The following is a 20,648-nucleotide window of genomic DNA, read 5'->3' on the forward strand; positions in this document are numbered from 1 at the left end:
CACGCGTGACACCGGCAAGTTGCTCACGAGCTAGAGCGCAGGCCTTCCCCGTCCCGTCCGTCCTGGCACAGCTTCCCAGCGGCTGCCTGGTCCGGGCTGGAACCCGTGTGCACCTTCTCTCCCCGAGCTCCCGCCCTTCAGGGTGGAGCCGAGCAGTGCACCTCCCAGTCCCTATTGTCTAGGAAAACTGTCAGTTGACTTGGCAACTCCTCTTTCCCCGAGATCTTACGGGGACGGTGATGGCGCGCGGGTCCTGCGGAGCGCGGTCATGCTCCGTGCCGGTGCTCCGCCTGGTGGCTCGCTTCTGCCAGTGCCCCGGCCCTCCGGAGGGCGGGCCATCCCCTCGGCCATGCCCCTGGCTTGCCACGGCCCAGAGCGGTGGCTGAGAGCCTGGCCGTGAGCCGGGGACACAGGGTGGCAGGCTGTCCCTGGAACAGGGCCGCAGCCCAGAGTGCCCGTGTGCCCGGCTCTACACAGGGCCGTGCCCGACACCCGGCCGCCGGGAACCCCAGTGCAGCTGGTGGCCAGGGTTGGGAGGATTTCCGTTCCTTCCAGCTGGAATGAGTCGTGCGGAAGTCCCTTGTGGGGATCTGCATGTGATGGAGTGTGAGCCCCATCGGGCCTGTGTCGCTCAGTTGTTTACCTTGCGGGGGGACATTTGTATTTTTTGTGCTTGTCTCCACAGTAACACCTGCATGTGGGGGAGACGCACAGGGACCGAGGTGAGGAGGGGGCGTCCCTCTCCCGATAGCCTCTCCTGCTTCCACGAGGGCAACCACCAGGGTGACGGGGCTCATGTCTCCCTGCGTTCTGTCCAGTGAGTGCAGACATGGGTGGTTTTATTCCCCACAAAGGAGAGCACGTGGATTGTGCTTTTCTGCCGTTTTCTGCAAGCCTCGTGGGATGGAATGGCCGCCGCTCCCCAGCGTAGCAAGTCTGCGGTGGGTCGGACACCTGGGTAGGAAGAAGGGGGCTTGAAAGGGGCAGACCACGGTCGTCGCTTACTTCAGTATGTCCCCCTCGCCAGAGGGCGGCGCGAACGCCCCAGCAACGGGCGGTGCCGGGGAAGGGCAGGCAGTGTCCTGCGTGCAAGCCGGCGAGTGCTACCGCCACAGCGCTCCTTTCTGGGAACATTGTGTCTTTTAATTTTGATAAAATTTGCCAGATTCCTAGAAGGCATTTTAGAAATGACTTGATGATCTTATGCTTATAGTTTTTCCAAAAAAATAAATAAAGGCAGTTGAGGGAAGCCCTGGTTTCCTTTTGTAAACGCGGCAGATCCCAGCGTCCGGCTTCTACGCGGTTTTACGAAGCTGCTACGGTCCTTCGGCTCCCCCTCCGGCCACCGACTGTTTCTTCCTCTGGGCAGACCGGCCTCTCGGGAGATGCGTCCGTGGCCTCCCCCGCTTCTGCCCTGGCTCCCTGCCCGTGCCCACAAGTGAGGCTCCTCGTGTCTGGGCCACTCTGCCCCCTCCATGGCCCTGGCTGCCTCCCCCCCCCCCCCCCCCCCGGCCCCCCCCCCCCCCCCCCCCCGCCCCTGGTCTTGGAGAGACTCGCAGCGCGCCCCAGGCCCACCCTGCCGGGCTGACGTGGCTCCTGCCCTGCCCTGCCCTGCCCACAGCGCTGCAGGTGAGGACGGTGGGGTGAGGGTCCCCCAGCCCAGGGCAGCGGAATCTGGTACGGCTTTACTAAAGGGTTAGGAGTTGGAGTTCTCAGCGGTTGTCATGGGTCCCGGTGTCACTCTTGCTGTTTAAGCGAAGCCGGGACAGTAGCCCCGCTTCCCCCCAGCAAGGCGTCACTGTTGACAGCAGCAGACGTGTCTCAGCTGAAACGCAGTGAGATCAGTGGGGTCGCTTGTCCTCAGGGGGGAACGGGGCTCAGCGCTGGCACACGGGCTCTGGCCGAGCTTCGTGCTGCCCGGCTGCTAGGCGGCCCCGGCCCCGCAGGGGAAGTGAGGCGAGGGTCCAGCCGCCAGAGGAGCCCAGCGCCGACACTGCTGCTCCGTGGAGGGCCGGACACGGAAAACCGCACTGCCTGTGCTCGCAGCGGTCCGCCGGCTGAGGGCGGGGGACCTCGCCGGCAGGGGGCCGAGTGCAGGTGACGGGTGGCAGGGGCGGGTCACTGCGCGGCTGTGGGATTTCTCCCTGGGCTGTGGCAGACGTTCTGCGGTGGGTCGTGATGGTCACAGACTCTGCGGGGGCCCTGAAGCCACCAACGGGGCACTTTGCGTGGTGAAGCGTCTGGCCCGAGTTGCAGGCCGTGGGCACCAGGCTCGCGTGTGGGGCTGTTAGAAGCCCTCCGCACATGGATGCTACCATGGAGCAGGCGCCAGCGACACATTGGGCGCTGGGTCATCACCCTCGTGCTACGGACGAGGAGATCGTGGCCCGAGGAGGCCAGGTCCTATGGCTGATGATGAGGGGACCAAAGCCTGCTTACTTGTGACGTGAGCCATGGGAGGGACGGGCACTGTCGGACCTGCAGGCTCCCCGCCAGACCCCAGGCTTTCCGGGCTGCTCTGGCTGGGGGCCCGGCTCCCAGCCCCGCCCCCCGTGGGCTGCCCTGGCTGTGTTTGTGCCCCTCTCCCCCGCAGCCTCTGCTCCACTCTGGCCTGCTTGTCCCGGGTTTGCCGTCCCCCGCATCTTCCTGGGTCCCTGCTCTTGGGGTCCCAGGGACAGGTGTCAGCACAAGGCTACCCTGACTCCTGCCCCGCTCGCTGCCCTGGGCTGTCTCTGGCACCAAGGCAGCCCCTCACCCCTGGGGTCTGGCCGTTCGTGGCCTCCACAGCCTTCCTGCCGTGGCCTCTGGCCTCTTTCCCAGCTGCCAGTACCCAGCCCTCGCCCGTGGCCCCCGCTCCTTGCCCCAGAGGCCCAGGCATGGGAGACAGACAGTCACCTGGCACCTGCGTCTCCTTGCCCCTCCCACACCCTTCTCTAGACGGGGCACAGACCTCCCTCCCTCCTCTTCTGGAGCCCCCACCCCGCCGAGACTGCCTCATCCAGGTTCTGTGACCCCAGCAGGCTTCTTCTCCAAGACACACAGATGGCTTTCAAGCCCACTGGCTGCTTGTCACACCCCTGGGACCTCAGCCCCGGCCAGACTGGTCCCCTTGATCCTCCGGTCTCCCAAATGCATGGCTGCTTCTTTAATCACGCTGGGCAGGCCTGACTTACCCCAGGGCCTTTGCACTGGCTGCTGCTTCAGGCTTGTATGCCTTCCCTCACTTCCTTTGCACACTGCTCAGAGGCTGCCTTGGCCTGAGGATGCTGGCTTACCCTGCCTAAGCAGAGAATCAGCCCCTGCTCCGTGCTCTGCTTTCCTCCCGTAACACATGCCTGACTTGATGTGGTCAGTCTCCTTCTGGGGGGATATTCCCTTAGGGTTGGGGTTTGCCTATTTTGCTCACTGTGGCATCCCAGCAAAGGTGGACACCCTATGAAGGACGACCCAGGAGCGAAGTCAGGCCTGTGTGTCCTGCAGGAAAGGGTCTTGGGTGGGGGGTTCGCAGCCCCACACCTTGTACTTGGGGCCCTTTCACTCCCCCTCGGCCCTGTGAGAACCCCGTCTGTCCTCCAGCTGCCAGTGTCACCGCCCTGCCCCGTCTATGTGATGTCATGGGCTTGTGTGACATCACAGCGGATAGGGCAGGGCTGCCACTGGCTCCACGCTCCACTGGTGGGAGCAGTGGAAGGAGGAGGTACCGGTTTCTCGTTTGATCCAAGGTTGTCCTCTTGGAGTGTAACAGGACTGCTCGGCTGAGGGGGCTTGGCTGGGGACATGGTTGCCAGGTGAGACCCCAGTCCCATGCTGCCTGGCCCCTCTGTTCCCGCACCGACCACAGCCACCAGTCGTCCCCCACCCCCCGTGAGGTCCCACCGATGCTAACCCGTTCTCTCTCCCAGGTTCCCTTGACCCCTCGTCTGCCCTCCGACTGTTACAATGAGATACGCACCCGAATTCAAGAAATCGCCCTCGCACCTCCTGAAGAAATTTGCAGGTAACGGGGAAGGGCTGCGGGGCCTGTCTCACCCCACAGTGGTGGCGGTCGGTCCCCAGGCTGAGCCAGGGAATGGGGCAAAGGGACGCAGGAAATGCCGTGCGGCCTTCGCTTTCGCGCAAGTGTCCCCGTAGAGACCCCTGAGCCCGGGTGTTCGGGGCCAGAAACACGTGCAGCTGGCTCCCGGGGTCCGGGGTCAAAGATGTTTCCCTCTGATGTGCCGCTTGGACACGTCTGTCTCAAAATGTTTACTGTGAGAGCAAGTTCCTCTTACGGAGAACGTATTTCCAACAGGAAAGCCCACCTCCCCCATCCCGGGCGCCCGGGGTCTGCGGTCAGAAACTCCTATGGGGTGCCAGGGGGGACCAGGGCAGTGGCTCCGTGAGGCTGGGGGTCCGTGTGTGTGCACGTCCGTGTGTGGCCACGGAGGTCCACACGGGGGGTGCCCTGCATGGCCGAGGAGGGAAGGGCCGTTCCTACCATGCACATTTGCGTGCGACTAAATTTTTCTTCTCAAGGGGGCTTGTCTGCACACGTTATTTTTGTGATAAAAGATAAGAAAATAGAAGGAAAAATATTTTGGTTTCTTTGTTTGTTACTTTAAAAATTTTTTTCCTATATTTGGTTTGGAACCTGGGGTGACCGGGGAGGGTTCTGGGCTGGCCAAGCTTCAGCGAGACGCAGCTTTCCTGTTGCTCGGCAAGAATCCACTGGGGACTGGGCTCTCTTGCTCTGGACGCCCTTCCTGGGGCCAGTCTGGGGGGCTCCGTCATACACGGCAGCCGGGACACGGAGGTCAGTAGGTCTGGCTCGAGACCCCAGGCCTGGGTCCGAGCTCCAGTCCAGGCTGGGGGAGCTCACTGGAGAGGTGTGGCTTCTGATCCCTAAGGCCCAGGACACAGGAGGCAGGTGGCCTGCACCTGGGGGCACTTCGTGGGCTGCAGAGAGGGCTGGTCTGGAGTAGCCCCTTCGAGTCTCCTGGCAGAAGCACCTATGTAGGGGCCAGTGTGTTGTCTGGGCCTGGGAACGGACAGCCTGCCTCGCCTCTACGTCCAGGCTGTGAGACCGGTGGCCCCGGGGTGGGGGGGCTGGAGAGCAGGGCCCGCCCCCTTCTCCAGGAGTAGGGTGGCGCAGGTTGGTCACTCAGGTTTACCAAGGAAAGCTGGGGTGCCGCCTGCGCTAACCTGCTTGGGATGGGAGGTCGTCTTCCCGGTCCTCACTGATCTGCAGCAGGGCCCTGCTCCCCGGGCTCACCCCGACCCACCTGCATTTTGACCCTGAACTGCCGGTTGTCCAGTTTGCGGCAGGGAGTGAAGGCCGGCAAGTGACGGTGCAGCCCTGTCACCCCTGCAGGTCTCCACGTGGCTCTTCCCGTTCTGCCCTGAGACTTGTTGCTCAGCCGTGAGACGACCGCTGGTTTTGTCCAGCACCTGCCGGCAGCCTTCCTCCGGCCAGGCGTGGTGCTCCTGCTGTTGCAGGCTCCTTCTGCTGGGCACTGGCCCCTGGGGCCTGGGCAGGTGGGGGGGATGGGCAGGTGGGGGGCAGGGGGGCAGGGGAAGGCGGTGTTAACTCTGTGGGGACCCTGGCGCACCCCCAGCAGCGCTGCCTGCCCGGCGTTCCTGTCCTCAGGGGTGGGCTTCAGTTCCCCCGTGTCTGGACGGTCCTCCTGCTGTCAGCCAGGGCAGGGGCGGTGACGCTGAAGGCTTGCCCGGGAGCGAACAAACTGCCTGAAGGAGCAAGTGAGGGTCCAGAGGGGACAGACGGCCGCCTCAGACGGCCGCCTCAGATGGCCGCCTCAGATGGCCGCCTCAAGACGGGCTGGCCGGGGCAGGCAGCGGGGGCCTGGCCGTCTTCTCCTCTGCCCACCGTACCCCAGCTCGCTGTGCCCGGCAGCTGCTTGCTGTGCAGGTGTGGGGAGACCGAAGGGCTGCTGGGGGCACATCTCAAGTCCACCTAGCAAAGCAGGGTGCTGGCCCCGGGGCTCAGTTCCACGCCATTGAGACGGTGTCCTGTTGAGGGCAGAGAGCGAGCCAGTGGGTCCCCCTGACCCCCGACTGAGCAGCACCCCTGGGGATAATAGTCCTGGGCTAGGGTCTCGTGGTGGAAAGAAGGCCAGGTGCCTTCTGGCCAAGCTCCGAAGACTGACCTCCTGCCCTGGTGCTCTGGGGACCGACTGCTCTTCCACACTCTTCTGTAAGCAGCCAGAGCGGGAAGTCCCAGTCCCCTGTGTTCCCATGTGGGGAGTGACATGGAAGAAAATACACATTATGAAGAAACATAGGCCTCGCCAGCTTGTTTGCTGCCCGTGCTGTTGGCTGGAATGATCCTTGGTCGTGACGGAGCACCTTCGAGACCCCTCGGTCCCCTGGCTCTATGAAGACAGTGGGGCGATGGGAACCCCAGCTCTCCTGCTCAGCTGCATGGTCTTGGGTCTCCTGGAACTTTCTGGACAAGGTGGAAAGGGCTGAGTGCACTGGTGTTTGCTACCACGCTGGCTGCCATCTTGTGGGGTCCTTGCTCTCAATTGTGTGGGAGCTGCCGCAGGTACGGTGGTGGCTGTGCTCCCCATGTCGCCACCACGAGGGCCTGGGCGGGCTCCGTGCAGCCCGGACCCCACCTGAGGCAAAGCTGGGCACGGCTGGCATACCTTAAAAGGATGGCTTGCAGGGCGACTGAGCACTGGGTGACCCTGGGAAGCAGGGGAGGCCAACCCTACCTGGCCGGGGAGCCGGGCTCTGGGAGAGGCAGTGGTGCAGGAGGGTGACCGCGGGCGGCTTCGTCCCCTGACCCTGCCCGGCCCGGTGCTGCCGTGTCTGCAGTGGCTTTCGGAGGCAGGAGGGACGGTGGGTTTCTCCGGAGCTTTCGGAGGCAGGAGGGACAGTGGGTTTCTCCGGAGTCCCCGTGTCTGAAGGACGGTCAGTGCTGGAGAAAGGGCTGGGTGTCCTGGAGGCCGCCGCGTCCCTTTCCCCTCGCGCCAGGAACCCCCAGCTGGGTCGGGCCAGACGCTGCTGCTGCCCCGGGGACTCCCGTGTCCTCCAGCGGGAAGCGCGTCAGTAGCCGGAGCCGAGAGGCGCGGAGACGGGTCGCATGCGGTCCGGGTCCTCGCCTGCTTGCTTTTGCTCAAAGCTGACATTTTACGTTCAGTCCTTCTGAATCGACTTTTGAATTCTGGAATCCTCTTCAGCCTGAGCTGCTAATCCTCTCCCCGTGTGCGTCCCGGTGACCGGAGCTCGCGGTGCGCCCGGCGCCCCGACACCCACCACACCAGGTCTCCGTTCTGCGTTTCTGTCGCAGCGCGTGGAGCCCGGCGGGCCCTGCAGAGACGCGCGATGGCCTTAGCGGTCAGAGGGCCCCGCGTCCCTCTCTGGAGTTCGCGGGGTGTGATTCTGTTCAGAATCTCATTCAGACCTTCCAGTCGGATCCGATGATGCATGATTAAAAACACCACAGGCCCCCACGCCCACCCCCTCCCAGCCCTCGGGCCTGCAACTCCTGGGGGGCTCTTCTCGTGCTGATGGCTGTGTGTCTGCTTTCCAGTGTGCGACATTCCTCTCTACGACATCTGTGACTACAACGTCACCAGGGACCGCTGCAAGGAGCTAGGCTGCTGCTTTTACAAAGGCGTGTGCTACGAGAAGGCGGTGCCCAGTGAGTACTGTGCCGGCCCCCTGCAGAGCCGCTCCGGAGGCCCACGGGCCCTGGAGGTCCACGGGCCCTGGAGGTCCACGGGCTGTGTCCCTCCCCGGGCCCCCCTGCCGGGGCCGGCCTTGGTGGTTCCCTGGTTCCATCGCTCTGGTGTGTGAGCGGGAACAGCCAGCTTTGGGGTCACTGAATGGGACAGAAGCCCCCGAGGACGTTCGCTCCGGGGTAGAATGGACCTGGAAGGGTCTCGGGGAGACCCCGGGCATGTAGGGATGTAGAAGCAGCTCCGGGCGGGGCTGGCCGCCGGCTGTGTGCAACGTCAGACCCCATGGGGCTTCTCCGCAGCCTTGTCAGGGACAGCAGAAAGCCCTCACCCCGTGTGTCCGGGGTGTGGTGGGGCCGGCGGGGCGTCCTGAGATGGCGAGGCCATGGGAGCAGGGAGAGGCCGCCGCCCTCGGAGCAGGGTCCCCCGGCGGCTGTGAGCGGGCCGTGCCGGGGACAGGACTCACAGCTGAGTGCGAGAGCGGCGTGCGGGCCGGGTGGCAAGCTGGAATGTCCTGCGCGAAGGGGTCTTCTCCTTAGGCTGTCTGGGGGTTTGCTCCTGCTTTAGAGCTTTCTGGGCCCCTAGAATTTTCCGAATTAGTATTTCCAAACCCTCATGAGATTCACTTGGTGACTGATGTGTTTTCTTGCCCTGTTTGCGGCCCTTTTTAGAAATGAGGGTGCTTGGCTCTGGGAGGGTTTGGAGAGGAATGAAGGAGCGTGTGGTGCGGGGTCGCCTGCGCAAGACCTTGCCAGAGAGGAGGAAGGTGCCCCCCACAGAGAAGCTGGCCATGGCCACGGGCGCTCAGCAGCGCCTATGCTGTGGGGGAACGGGACCCGGGCCCTCCCTGTCCCAGGCCACTCTCCTCTGCCCTCACCTCCCCAGTGGATAAAGGCACACTTGTGTGGGGAGCCTGGAAAGGTTTCTTGCTCTCTCCTCTGAGCCCCAGGTGGGCTGAGCCCTCGGAGGTGAGACCCAGAGTAAGCCCTTCTTCCCAGACGTGGGAAGGCCTAGGAAGTCAGAAATGCTTGTGACTCACGGGGTGACCTACGGGGTGACCCACAGGGCTGCCTGATCCCACAGACTGAAAGCCCTAAGCCAGCTCCTTGTGCGAGAAGAAGTGACATTCTGCACAAAAGGGTCGAAGAACGTAGAGCATGGGCAGGATCGTGGCTCGCTTTACGGTGAAGATTTGGCCCTTAGGGCGAAAGAGGAGGAAGTCTGGTTCTCGGAGGTGAGATCAGAGGCCACAAGAAACGCCACTAACAGCTAAGAAGATTATCTGGTGGTGATTTCTCCTCCAGATGTGGAGCTGGAAGACTTGGGACCAGACTCTCCCCGCTTCTCTCTGCCCCGGGAGCCCCGAGCAACCCTAGATTTCCCTATACCTGTACCTTTCTCAGTACCCGTAGATTAGAAACAACTGGAAATTACCTCTTTTTTGATCATTTTTATTGAGGTAGATTCTCGTACCATAAAATTTACCCCTCGAAAGTGTACAGTCTGGTGGGTTTCGGTTGTGCAGCCATCCCCGTCACTTCTAGAACATCCGGATTAGCCCTGAAAGAAGTCCTGTGCTCACCCACCAGACAGCCCCAGTCCCCCGCCCTCGGCCCCTGGCGGCCACCGATCTGTCCCTGTGGGTCTACCTACTCTGGACATTTCACATTAATGGAATCGTATAACCTGTGACCTTGTGCATCCGGCTGCTTTCACATGTTTTCAGGATTCATCATGTGGAGGCAGGTGTCGCACTGCGTTCCTGTTATGGCTCAGTAATATCCCGTGGTACGCATAGACCACATTTTGTTTGCCCACAAGTTAGCTGATGGAGATTTGGGTTGTTCCCACTTGTTAGCTACTAGGGACGTGTGCGTGTCAGTTTTTGCATGAACACGTGGATTTGCATTCCGAGCATTTCCTTGGGTATTCACCGGCCGAGGAATTGCTGGGTCCTTTCTCAACCAGGCTTAAAATGTTTAAAGAACCGCCAAACTCTTTCCCACAGTGGCTGCATTGTTGGACAGTCTCAGCTTCAGGACCTGAATTCCAGTTTCTCCGGATCCTCAGCAATACGAGTTGTGTGTCTTTTCGACGATACCCGCCGGGTATGACGTGGCGTCTCTCTGTGGTTCGGATTGTCCTTCTCTGATGAGTGAGGATGTTGTGTATCTTTGCACGGGCATTTGGCCATTTGTGCGTCATCTCTGAAGAAGACCATTTACATTTCTTGCCTGGTGTTTAACTGGGTTAATTGTCTTTTTATTGTGGTGTTGTAAGAGCTCCATATATATTTCGGATAGTAGCCCTTTGTCAGATAAGTGATCTGCAACTACTTCCTCCCCGTCTGGCGGTCCTCTTTTCACTGTGTTGATAGTGTCTCTTCGAAGCACGGTGTTTTTTAGTTTTGATGGTGCCTCGTTTATCTATTTGTTCTGTGGTCGCTTGTGCTTTTGGTGTCATAGCTCAAAAACCATGGTCTACTCTGAGGCCACAGAGAATTACATCTGTTATTTTCTAAGCATTTTATGGTTTTACTTATATGTTCATGTCATTGGTCCATTTTGACTTAATTTTTTTTTCACAGTGTGAGGCAGGGATCCAGTTTCGTTCTTTTCCATCTAGACTTCCAGGTGTCGTAGCATCACTTGTTGGGAAGACTCTTCTCTCCCACTGAACCGCTTTCAGTCCTTGTCTAACGTCAATTGCCCGGACGTGTGAGGGTTTATTTCTCCACTTGATTCCACTAAGCATGTACCACACCGCTTTGATTGCTGTAGCTTTACAATAAATGTTGAAATTGAAAAGCAGGACTCCTCCAATTTTGTTCTGCTTTTTCAGGATTGTTTTTAGTACTATGGGTTCTGTGCATTTCCATATCAGGATCAGCTTATCAATTTCTGAAAAAAAAATGCCATCTGATATTTTGATGGGGATTGTGTTAAATCTGTAGATGACTTGTGGGTGGGATATTGCCCTCTTCATATAATGTTAAGTATTCTAGCCCATGAACAAGGGGATGTCTTTCCATTTATTTAAGTCTTCTTTAATTTCTCTCAACAATATTGTGTTGTTTTCAGTGTACCAATCTTGCATTTCTTTTGTTCAATTTATTAGTATTTTATTCTCCTGGTGTTATTGTGAGTGGATATATCTCTTTAATTTGATTTTTAGACTGTATATAGAATTGTAGGTATATACACAAGAGAATTGAAAGGTTGCTAGAACTGGTTTTTATATTGTGGTCTTACAGGCTGCCAAATTCTTGGACTCATGTGTTAGTTCTACTCATTTTTAGTTGATTACTTAGGATTATCTCGATACCCGAGTGTATCATCTGCAAATAGAGATCACGTTACTTCTTTCTTTCCAGTGTAGTGAGTTTTATTTCATCTTCTTGCTTACTTGCCCTGGTTAGAAACTCTAGTGCATGAGGAACAGAGCTGGTGAGAATAGACCCCCTTATCTGCTTCCTGGGCTCAGCAGGAGCTTTTCAGTGTTTCGTGGGTAAGGAGGCTGGTAGCTATGGGTCGTACCAAAGGCCAGGTTGAGTAAGCTCCTTTCTCTTCCAGTTTCCTGGGTGTTTTTATTGTGCAGGGATGTTGGATTTTATCAAACGCTTCGTCTGCATCTGCTGGATACTCTGGTCTTTATTACTCGTGTGGGTTTGAGGTTCCGTCTAGTATCCTGCCCTTGCTCCCGTTTGATGCTTCCTGTACGACAGTTCTGCTCCTGATGAATTTCTCAGTTCCTGTTTGGGACTGTCTGAACTTGTCCATTTGGGGGAGGATAGCGCTGCAGTATATACAATTCCTGATTGGCAGGCTTTTCCTGTCAGCACTTTGACTGTGTTATCACCTTGCCTTCTGGCCTCCGTGATTTCTGGTGAGGGACCCACTGTCACTCTTTAGGTTTCTTCATATACATCATGTTGCTTCTCTTTTTCTGTTTTCAAGATTCTCTGTCATTTGACTATTATGTATCTAGGGGTGGAGCTCTTTGAGTTTATCCTGATCATCAAATTCAGGAAATTTTTGCTATTTCTTCAAATATTATTCTCTTTTCTCTCCACTCCCTCTGGGACTCCCATTGTGCATATTGGACCGCTCCATGGTGCCCCACACGTCTCTAAGGCTCCGTTAACTTTTCCTGATTCTATTTTCTGTTGCTCGAGTCTCAACCGATCTATCTTCAGCTTTGCAGATTCTTTCTTTTGCCTGCTCAAATCTATTGAACTCCTCTAATGATATTTTCATTTCTGTTACACTCTCAACTCCAGAATTTCTATTTTTTTTCCTTAAAAAAAGTAGTTTCTGGGCCACCTGGGTGGGTCAGTGGGTTAAGCCTCTCTACCTTTGGCTCAGGTCATGGTCTCAGGGTCCTGGGATCAAGCCCTGCATCAGGCTCTCTGCTCAGCGGGGAGCCTGCTTCCCTCTCTCTCTGCCTGCCTCTCTGCCTACTTGTGATCTCTCTCTCTCTCTCACTCTATCAAATAAATAAATAAAATCTTTTTTTAAAAAAGGTAATTTCTATGTCTGTATTGGTACTCTTTATCTGGTGAGATATTCTCCTACTTTACCTCTTCCAACATAGTTTCATTTGGGTTTTTTTGTTGTTGTTGTTTTGTTTTTATTTGAAGTAACTTATTTATTTATTTTAAAAATATTTTATTTATTTATTTGACAGAGAGAGAGATCACAAGTAGGCAGAGAAGCAGACAGAGAGAGAGGAGGAAGCAGACTCCCCGCTGAGCAGAGAGCCTGATGTGGGGCCTGATCCCAGGACCCTGAGATCACAACCTGGGCCAAAGGCAGAGGCTTTAACCCCCTGAGCTACCCAGGCACCCCAAGACGTAGCTAATTTAAAATCTTTGCCTAGTGAACCAACATCTGGTTATGCACAGGGACAGGTTTTTGTGTGTGTTTGTGTATGTGTGTGTGTATTCTTGCTTGTTTCTTTGCACATCTAACTTTTTAAATTGAAAACTAGACATTTAAAAATACGTGGCAACTCTAAAAATCATATTTTCCTGCCTCCCCAAAGTTGTTGTTAGCATTGTTCAATGACGTTTCTGCACTAGTTCCAAAAAGTCTGTATTGTGTGTAGTATGTGACCATTGAAGAGACTGCTTGGTCGGCCTACTGCTCAGCTAATGACTGGAAAATCTGCTTAGGTTCTTGGAAACCATAAGTGTCAGTCTTTGTATGGCGACTCTTTGTGTGTGTTGAGGTGCACCTTCAACAGTCAGCCAGATAGTTTCCAACTGTGCCTTTATCTTTTCGCGTGCTTACACAGAGCCTCACGATCCGCCAGAAGTGAAAGTTTAGGACCTTCTCAGCTGTTTTTAAAGTATGTGCATCGTACTTTGGGCTTGGGCATGCCCATTACCTTCTAGATCCCAAGAATATGTCACAGCTTTTCAGACCTCCCTGCAGACAGGTAATTCCCCAGATTTTCCTCTTAAACTTTCTGGTCGGCTTATTGTCTACCCCCAACTGCTATCAGCCATTTTAGCCATCATGATTTTTAACAGTTGCCTCTGATTGTTTTCGACAAATGCCTGAGAAGAAGTTGTTTCTACTAGATTAGCTCTAAGTCGTGCCAAATAAAGAAAGCCTTGCAAGTGAGATCTTCTGGTGAAGTACTGGATGGACCAAATAATGACAGTTCTTTGGGACTGGGCTGTGAAGAAGCTCCAGCCCTGGTCTGCCTCCTTCAGTGATGCCAGGCTACTAGTTGTCACCATGACTATGGGCTCTTGGTTCAAGACTAGCAGAGAATTGGAGGTGAACAAAAGTGGGAATAGGGCAAGTTAAAATTTCTCCATTTCCCTGTTATTGACATTCATGTGTTCATCTGCAAACTTTTGATTGGGTAATTTTCAGAGTTCTGAAAAGTTTATTATAAATTCTGATAAATCTGATAAAATTCTCATAAAAGCTAGTCTTCTCATTGGTTTTATGGAGGGGGGTTTTGGGAGGGGATGGCTCCTTTTCTACCCTTCTTTTTCTGATGCCACACTAAAAATTAATTCCAGACTTTTTTAAAAAAAGATTTTATTTATTTATTTGATAGAGATTACAAGTAATCAGAGAGGCAGGCAGGGAGAGAGGGAGAGAGAGAGGAGGAAGCAGGCTCCCTACTGATTGGAGAGCCCAATGCGGGTTCGATCCCAGGACCCTGAGACCATGACCTGAGCTGAAGGCAGAGGCTTTAACCCACTGAGCCACCCAGATGCCCCTTAATTCCAGACTTTAATGAACCTCGGGTCTGGTTGCACACAATTGGGTGGTAAAAGCTGCAATGAGACATACCACTTTGTCTTTAAAAGAGTTTATTGTCCTGCACGTCTCTCATTGTGAAATGCACAACCTATAGCCAGAATCCCATGTGAACCATCTTTTCGAGCCCCATGTCTTCCTGTGTGCAATGGCTTATTGATTCGTAGCTTGTTCTCTGGGATATATGACTGCTCTTCTTGAGTTGGGGTCACGGCTCTGGGTGGTGGTTTGGCCGTAAGTTGTTGCTTTTTGCATTTGTCATCTCTGTCACTTTGTGGCATCAGTGGTTTGACACACACATCTTGGCATTGGAGGGCCAGGTCAAGTACATCGTGGAGCTTTCCTTCTTGGCTCCAGTGTCGGAAGCACTTGTGTATCTTAGTTTTTCTGAGATGTTTACCATTTGGGACTTCTAAAAGCAGAAACATTCACATCCAAAGAACATTTGAATCTGTTCTTTCGGTCTTCCACATTTGAAGGGGCAGAAGACATTCAGTTTCTCAGTCAGGTCTCAAGTGTGGCCATCGTCTTTGGTTGTCTCTCCGGTTTCCTCACATCCCAATGGAACAGCCCCAACGGCACAGGTGGTGAGATGGGTCCTTGAAGGCAGACTGTGGCTAGGGAGAGCACATAGGATCAAGCTGCTGCCACTTCTTTTCCCATCTGTCCCTCCCCCGAATGTCTTCTCATGAGAATTTTATGAACAAGTTAGCTCTTTTGTACATGTTTATGTATGATCCAAACATAACGTGTATTAGTAGTACTACCTTATGCCCATAGCTCTTTTGGAAGATGAGCCTTATTCCTTATAGCACCTTACCTATTAGTGTCTATAAGGAACCCCAAAAAGAACACCAACTCTTAAGAATATTTTGTCCAGGAAGAGTGTTCATTGCTCTATAAATAAGTACATCATTTTTGCATAACTCTCTTTCTATCCTTTCAGAGTTTTAATAAATGAATTGTGTGGGCTGGGCTTTTCCTTGGCTTCTGACTTCTTTCAGGCTCGAGAGGTTGAGCCATCTGTGGGAAGAGTCTGGGCCGTGAGCCCTACATTTAGGTTCTCACTGCTCCCTCAAATTATTTTTCATTTCCTTGACATCTTTCTCATTCAAGACGGCAAGTGAACCTTTGTGCCGTGTAAGTTGTAGCACTCAGTGACAGGGTATTATGAGTTCTTTGTGCACATAATTCCATGTTATGAAAACCTTTCACCAACTTCTTAAATTGGCTGGTTTGAAGTGCACATTGTATTACGGCATAATCTGTATGATTAAGAATATGAACTTGGGGAATTAGCATTAGATCTTTGAGAAAGAATTGGGAATTCTAGGAGAATGACTTGCCTTCATTCCTCAGTCTTGATTCAGGACACATTATTTAACATGTCACTTCTGAGCGTGTGGCTTCTGTTGCTTCATGGGACTCGCTGAGATGATTTGAAAACTTTTAACTGTATCTGGGGGTGAAATTACCAAGAGATTCCTTAAAGAAAATAATGCTTTCCTCCGTGGTTGCTAGTTGTCAGTGACCAATCATAATATTGAATTTATGGTAAATCGTACATGTTGTCAGTAGGAAACTGTGTGCGGGTGGATCCTGTGCTGAGAGGATCACAGAGACTCGGTCTCTGCCTCCAAGAACTTGACACCAAAGACTGAAGATGCTTCCATGTGTAAAGACGTGGAAGATATGCTGACAATCGGATGTTCCAGCACTGCCCACGTGTGTGTCTTTTTCATGGCTTCACCCACATAAATTTCGAATTTACTCCCAAGAACCAGGATACAAAATCACACTAAGGAACTGGGATTCAGGACTTTGAGGGCTCCCTTCTTGTCCCTTCAAAGCTCCTGGTTTGGTCATTTCCTTTCAGTTCATTCACCATCATTTAAGTGCACTTCTCTGTGCCAGGCCTTTGCCACACTGTTGGATTAATTACTTATGCTGTGTGACAAACTGCCCAGGACTTAGTGGCCGAAAGCAGTAGCTGAGAGCCTTAGCTGGGTGGAGTGGGCTTGGTGACTCACGAGGCAGCGGTCATCTGAAGGCTGGACCGGGGCTGGAGGGCCTGCTCTGAGATGGCTCGCTTGGCTGGTGAGTGGTACTTGGGGTTAACAGGAAGCCCTTTTCTGTGACGTGAGACCTGCTTGCCTGTCCTTAAGACATGGTGATGGCCTCTTCCTAGAGCAGGTGGCCTGAGAAAGCCAGGTAGAAGCCACAGTGACTGTGACCTAGCCCCAGCAGTCACACCCTGCCCAGTGCCCTTGGTTCAGAGGTCAGCCCTCTGTAATGTGAAAGCATCTACACTCAGATGTGAATCCCAGGAAGTGAGCATCCTGCAGGCCGTCCTGGGAGCTGGTTCTCGCAGCCCTAGAGATGGCAAGAGGAACTGAGGTGAACACATTCCCATAGGCAATGCGTCACCGAAAGGAATAAGCCTGCTGATCAGAACAGAGCCTTCAGCAAGCATCTTGCCGCCTGGTTCGTTGCAGTGGTGTGCTGGCGACCCCACAGGCCGGGTCCCACTGCCCGCTCCATCCTCTCCCTGACGGACCCTTGACCATGCAGTGCCCGGCGTATGCCTGACCCTCACTTACTGAGCTCAGATCAATAGGGGAAAATGAAGCATTTGGGCTGCCATCATGGGGCTTTTTGGCTTCAACTCCCTTCAGCCTTCTGACCTCAGCCCCCATATAAAGGGTCTTGGAGGCCCGTCCATTCCCCGAGACCCTCTGGGTTGGTTCAGGGAAAGCAGCTGCCTTGGGAATCCCCCTCTTGTATCTTCGAGGCCGCTTTCTCTGCAGCTACTGCTTACCTTCTGTTGTGGGTCAGACTTTTCTCCCCCCGCCCTCCCAGCGAAGTGTTGATGGCCAAACCTCTGGTCCCTGTGAATGTGACCTTAGTTAGAAACACCGCCTTTGCAGCTGTGAGTAGTTAAGGTGAGGTCCCCCTGGAGTAGCGTGAGCTCCAAATCCAATGGGGCCAGCATCCTTATAGGAGACAGAGACGCCCAGAGCAGACAGGAAGGAGAGGGCCAGGTGAAGACAGCGTCACAGAGGGAAGCTGCCACGTGATAGCAAGACCCAGAGCCGGGGGATGTATGTACAAGCCAAGGGCTCCGGGGAGCTCAGGGCCAGCAGGAGCTGGAGAGGCAGGGAGGCACCCCTGAGCCCTCAGAGGGTCACCACTGTGGGCTTCTGCCTGCACAGCTGTGGCCACAGCTTTCTGTTGTTGGAAGCCACCCACTGGTGCTACTGTGTTACGTCAGCCTCAGCACGCGCACGGAGCTCCCAGGGACATGGCATCCCACAACGTCGCGGCTGGTGAAGCGTGGGTGCACATGGTTTTGGGGTGGTGGTGAGCAAACTGAAGCAAACCCTGTCCCTCGAGGTGGGGGTTTGCAAAGAAGCCAGTTTGTGCCCTTTGGAAGAGCAGAAAGCAGTGAGAGACGAGGCAGACAGTAGGAAAAGTGTAGGGACCCCCGTGCGCAGACTGCACGCCGGGCGCCATGGCCAGAGCGCTCCCTGCATCCCGTCTTCCGTGTCCATACCTCCGCCTGATGGAGAGGGTGTCGGTCACAGGGCTTCCACTGAGCGGGCTCCTGGGGGCTGCCTGGGCACGAGGCCCCCGGGACATGGCCCCCGGCTCTGCCTGAGCCCTGAGCCCAGGAGCCACGGACCCCAACCATCAGTCCCAATGGGAGAGGCTCCTGCAGTGGAGGGTCCCCTGGGTAGGCTGGGCCATGCCCTCTCCTGCTTCCCCCGGGGTTGGAAGGGGGCCCAGAACTTTCCCACAGATGGGAGCACGGGCCTAGGGGCCGCACCCCAAGAGTCACCGTGAAGGCCCAGGCTCTTCTGTTGGGGCAAGTCTAGAGAAGACAAGTCTAGGGGACGGCAGAAGGCCCTCATTAATAGAGATGCTCAGCCAGTGGAACGTGTCCATCAGCCAAGAAGGCTTCTGCTTTTGTTCAGTCTTGCGATAGCTCCGCCGAATGTTGAGGAACCGTTTCTGGGGAGTTGGGGCAGGGGGCCCAGCTCCTGGGCAGCAGAGGAGCTTTTCTGGAGAAGAGACGAGGGCGCGGTCTGTGCCATTGTCCTCACGGGCCACCTGCGACTGCTCTTTGCGTGGCCCACATGGAGTCTCGTGCAGCTGGGGAGCCTTCGAGCCCTCAGCTGTGTCCGCAGGGGAGGTGGTGTAGGAGAGGCTGCGGGCCGCAGGGGGCGGGCACCCCCGACTTGGGCGTGAGGTCCGACTTCATGAGGGAAACTGTTTTCCAGTCTATGTGCAGGTCTTCTCTGCCTTGATCGTGGTCATCGCTGGGGCCTTCGTCATCACTATCATCTACAGGTCAGTCGGTCCTCCACGAACACACCTGCGAACGTGCGGGATGTGCGGCGGCGAGGCGCGGGTGCGGGCGGTCGGCAGCCAGAGGGGCCCAGCAGCTCCCCCGGAGCTCCCAAGGACGCCCCCCAGCAGTTACGGAGCTCCGACCTGGTTCGCATCCTGCTCGCCCCCGTCTGCCCACGAGAGGGTGTGGGGATCCCTGCCTGGGGTGTCTGCAGGGTGCTCTGTGCTGTGAGTCATGGTGCAGACGTGCTCCAGACACGAGTCTCCCCTCTTGTTTTGGTGGTGGGGACACAAGCCCATGGCAGCTCGTGGTTACTCATGGTCAGAGCCTGGATACATCGTCGCCACTCAGGGCTGAGGGGCCCCAACACGAGCCCCCTTATAAACACAGAGAGAAGCCACGGAGACTGGTCACGTCGCTCTGTCCAGCAGCAAAGAAAACTACTCCCCGCTGTGAGCGGTGCCAGCTGACATCTTGAGGGACCTGCCTGCCCTGTTGTCGCCCTTGGGCGCCAGGATGCCATGTAGGACGGCGTGTGTAGAGCACGTGTCAGAAGCTGAAGTGGAACAGCTGAGGCGAAGCCTGAGTCCCCCTGCTGTAGGGACACGTCGTGGTGAGGGACCAGATGACCTGTTGAATGGTCCACCTTCAACTTCTCTCTTCCCGTCAGGGTTGTTCAAGAGAACAGGAGAGAAAAGGAAGTGCCCACGGACGTCCCTCCATCTCCCAAGTCCAGCATGAAAGAAGAGACGGCGCCGTCAGGCGAGGAGGAAGCCTCCAAGCCCCCGAGCTCAGAGCCGCAGACCAAGAGCGAGAGCGTCAGGGAGGGGGACAGTAAGTCAGCAGGCTGTCCCGGCACAGGGCACGGCGGTGCTCCCCCAGAGACCCCGGCTGGGCCAAGCATGCCCCGGGGCGGGCAGGGCAGAGAGGTGTGTGGGCAGCTGCGGTGCTGGGCAAGTCCGCACCCGCAGACCCAATCGGACACTTCCTGGCTGGGGCATGGGGACCCGGTTGCCACCGTGAGAGCCTGATGGTCTGGTGGTGGTGGCTCCAGCCCTGGCACCTTTGCTTTTGTGGATTTATCGATGGTCTCAGGACAGGAGGGCTCTGCCAGTTGCTGGTTGCTTTTCACAGGGGGACGTGTGGCCAGGTTAGGGAAGGAAGCGCCCCGTGCCCTCAGCTGTGCCTCGGGCGGTGTCTGTGTGGACGCGAGCTCTCTGGGCCGCTTGATTCCCAACAGTCGCAAAGACTCGGTTTCATCAGGGCCACTGGGGAGAAGGGGCAGGAAGAAGGGGCCTGCCTAGACGTCCCCTAGGGTTTGTGGCCTGCCCCTGCCGAGCTGTCTGAGCCCCACGGTGCTGCCCGCGGGCAGGACATGCGCCCCTCCTCAGGGGCTTTCTGCAGAGTGAGGCCATGAGAAGTGGAGACACTTCTTGGGTGACAGGGGACAGGGCCGACAGACCATTGGCCAGCCTTGTCTTGGATTAGATCATGGCCACGTAGATGTGTTGCAGACCTGAGGACATGGCCTCGGGATTGCTGAGCGTGCTCTGCAGAAACCCCCCTGACCTTCACTGCAGCCTCCTTGACCATAATGGAAGAGACCGACGACTGAGGGCGTGACGGAGCCAAAGTGCAGGTCGGCAGAGGCGCCCACCGGGAGGGCCCAGCCGGCGAGCTGCCACGAAGTGTGCGATGGGAAGAGCACAATGACAAACAGTAAAGGTATTTTCAGTGCTTCCGCTTGCGTGTTGTCATGGTCACAGCGGCCTTTCTCTCTCCAGACAGACCTGGCCCGTGGGTGCCAGGACGCTGACTGGGAGCTGTCGGCAGCCGGCCGTGCTGCCCGCGACCGCTGCTGGAGCCCGGCCAAGCCACCGTGCCACTTCTCGGAATGCAGGCTGCGCCCGCACGGGGTGGGCTTGTCGCCCCAACTCATGCGGGGTCCGGACCTGCCCAGCAGCGAGCCGTGCAAGGAAAGGCACGGCGTCCGCCTCTGGGAGGCCCAGGCCACCTGCTGCAGCTTCCTCCCGGCCCTCTTCCAGGGCGGAATGCGCAAAGGTTCCCGAGGGACGGGCAAGCGCTAACCGGGCGGGGGGATGCGGCCCAGGGAGCCCCGTGGTCTTGGAGAATCTCTGCCTTTTACCTTGAAAACTTGTGTTCTCCAGAGTAGCTGCAGCTCATGTGTGCGTATGTTGTAGGCCTAGTGTGTATATCTGTGGGCGTGCATGAACACATGTGAGTGCACGTGTGCAAGTATATATGGGTGTGTGTGCATGTACACACACGTGCACAGGTGCACACATGTACGTATGTGCACAGGTGCACACGTGT

General features: G+C 56.1%; 1 protein-coding gene across 1 annotated transcript; it reads left to right on the forward strand.

Annotated features, from left to right (window-relative positions):
• Positions 1–3,939: 3,939 nt before the first annotated feature.
• TEX29 (testis expressed 29) lies at positions 3,940–20,401 on the forward strand. Its single transcript, XM_059377799.1, has 5 exons — positions 3,940–3,997; positions 7,535–7,645; positions 18,244–18,313; positions 18,985–19,132; positions 20,099–20,401. Exons 1-5 carry the CDS (start codon positions 3,940–3,942, stop codon positions 20,399–20,401), a joined length of 690 nt encoding a protein of 229 aa, XP_059233782.1.
• The last annotated feature ends 247 nt before the right edge of the window (positions 20,402–20,648 follow it).

Source organism: Mustela nigripes, chromosome 15 (genome assembly GCF_022355385.1).
Source record: "Mustela nigripes isolate SB6536 chromosome 15, MUSNIG.SB6536, whole genome shotgun sequence".
In the NCBI taxonomy this organism is placed as follows: domain Eukaryota; kingdom Metazoa; phylum Chordata; class Mammalia; order Carnivora; family Mustelidae; genus Mustela; species Mustela nigripes.

Coding starts and splice junctions, on each gene's coding strand:
- TEX29 (XM_059377799.1), top strand. CDS start 3,940: ATGAGATACGCACCCGAATTCAAGAAATCGCCCTCGCACCTCCTGAAG. Junction 18,314..18,984: donor GTCATCACTATCATCTACAG/GTCAGTCGGTCC, acceptor TCTTCCCGTCAG/GGTTGTTCAAGAGAACAGGA. Junction 19,133..20,098: donor CGCAGACCAAGAGCGAGAGC/GTCAGGGAGGGG, acceptor TTCTCTCTCCAG/ACAGACCTGGCCCGTGGGTG.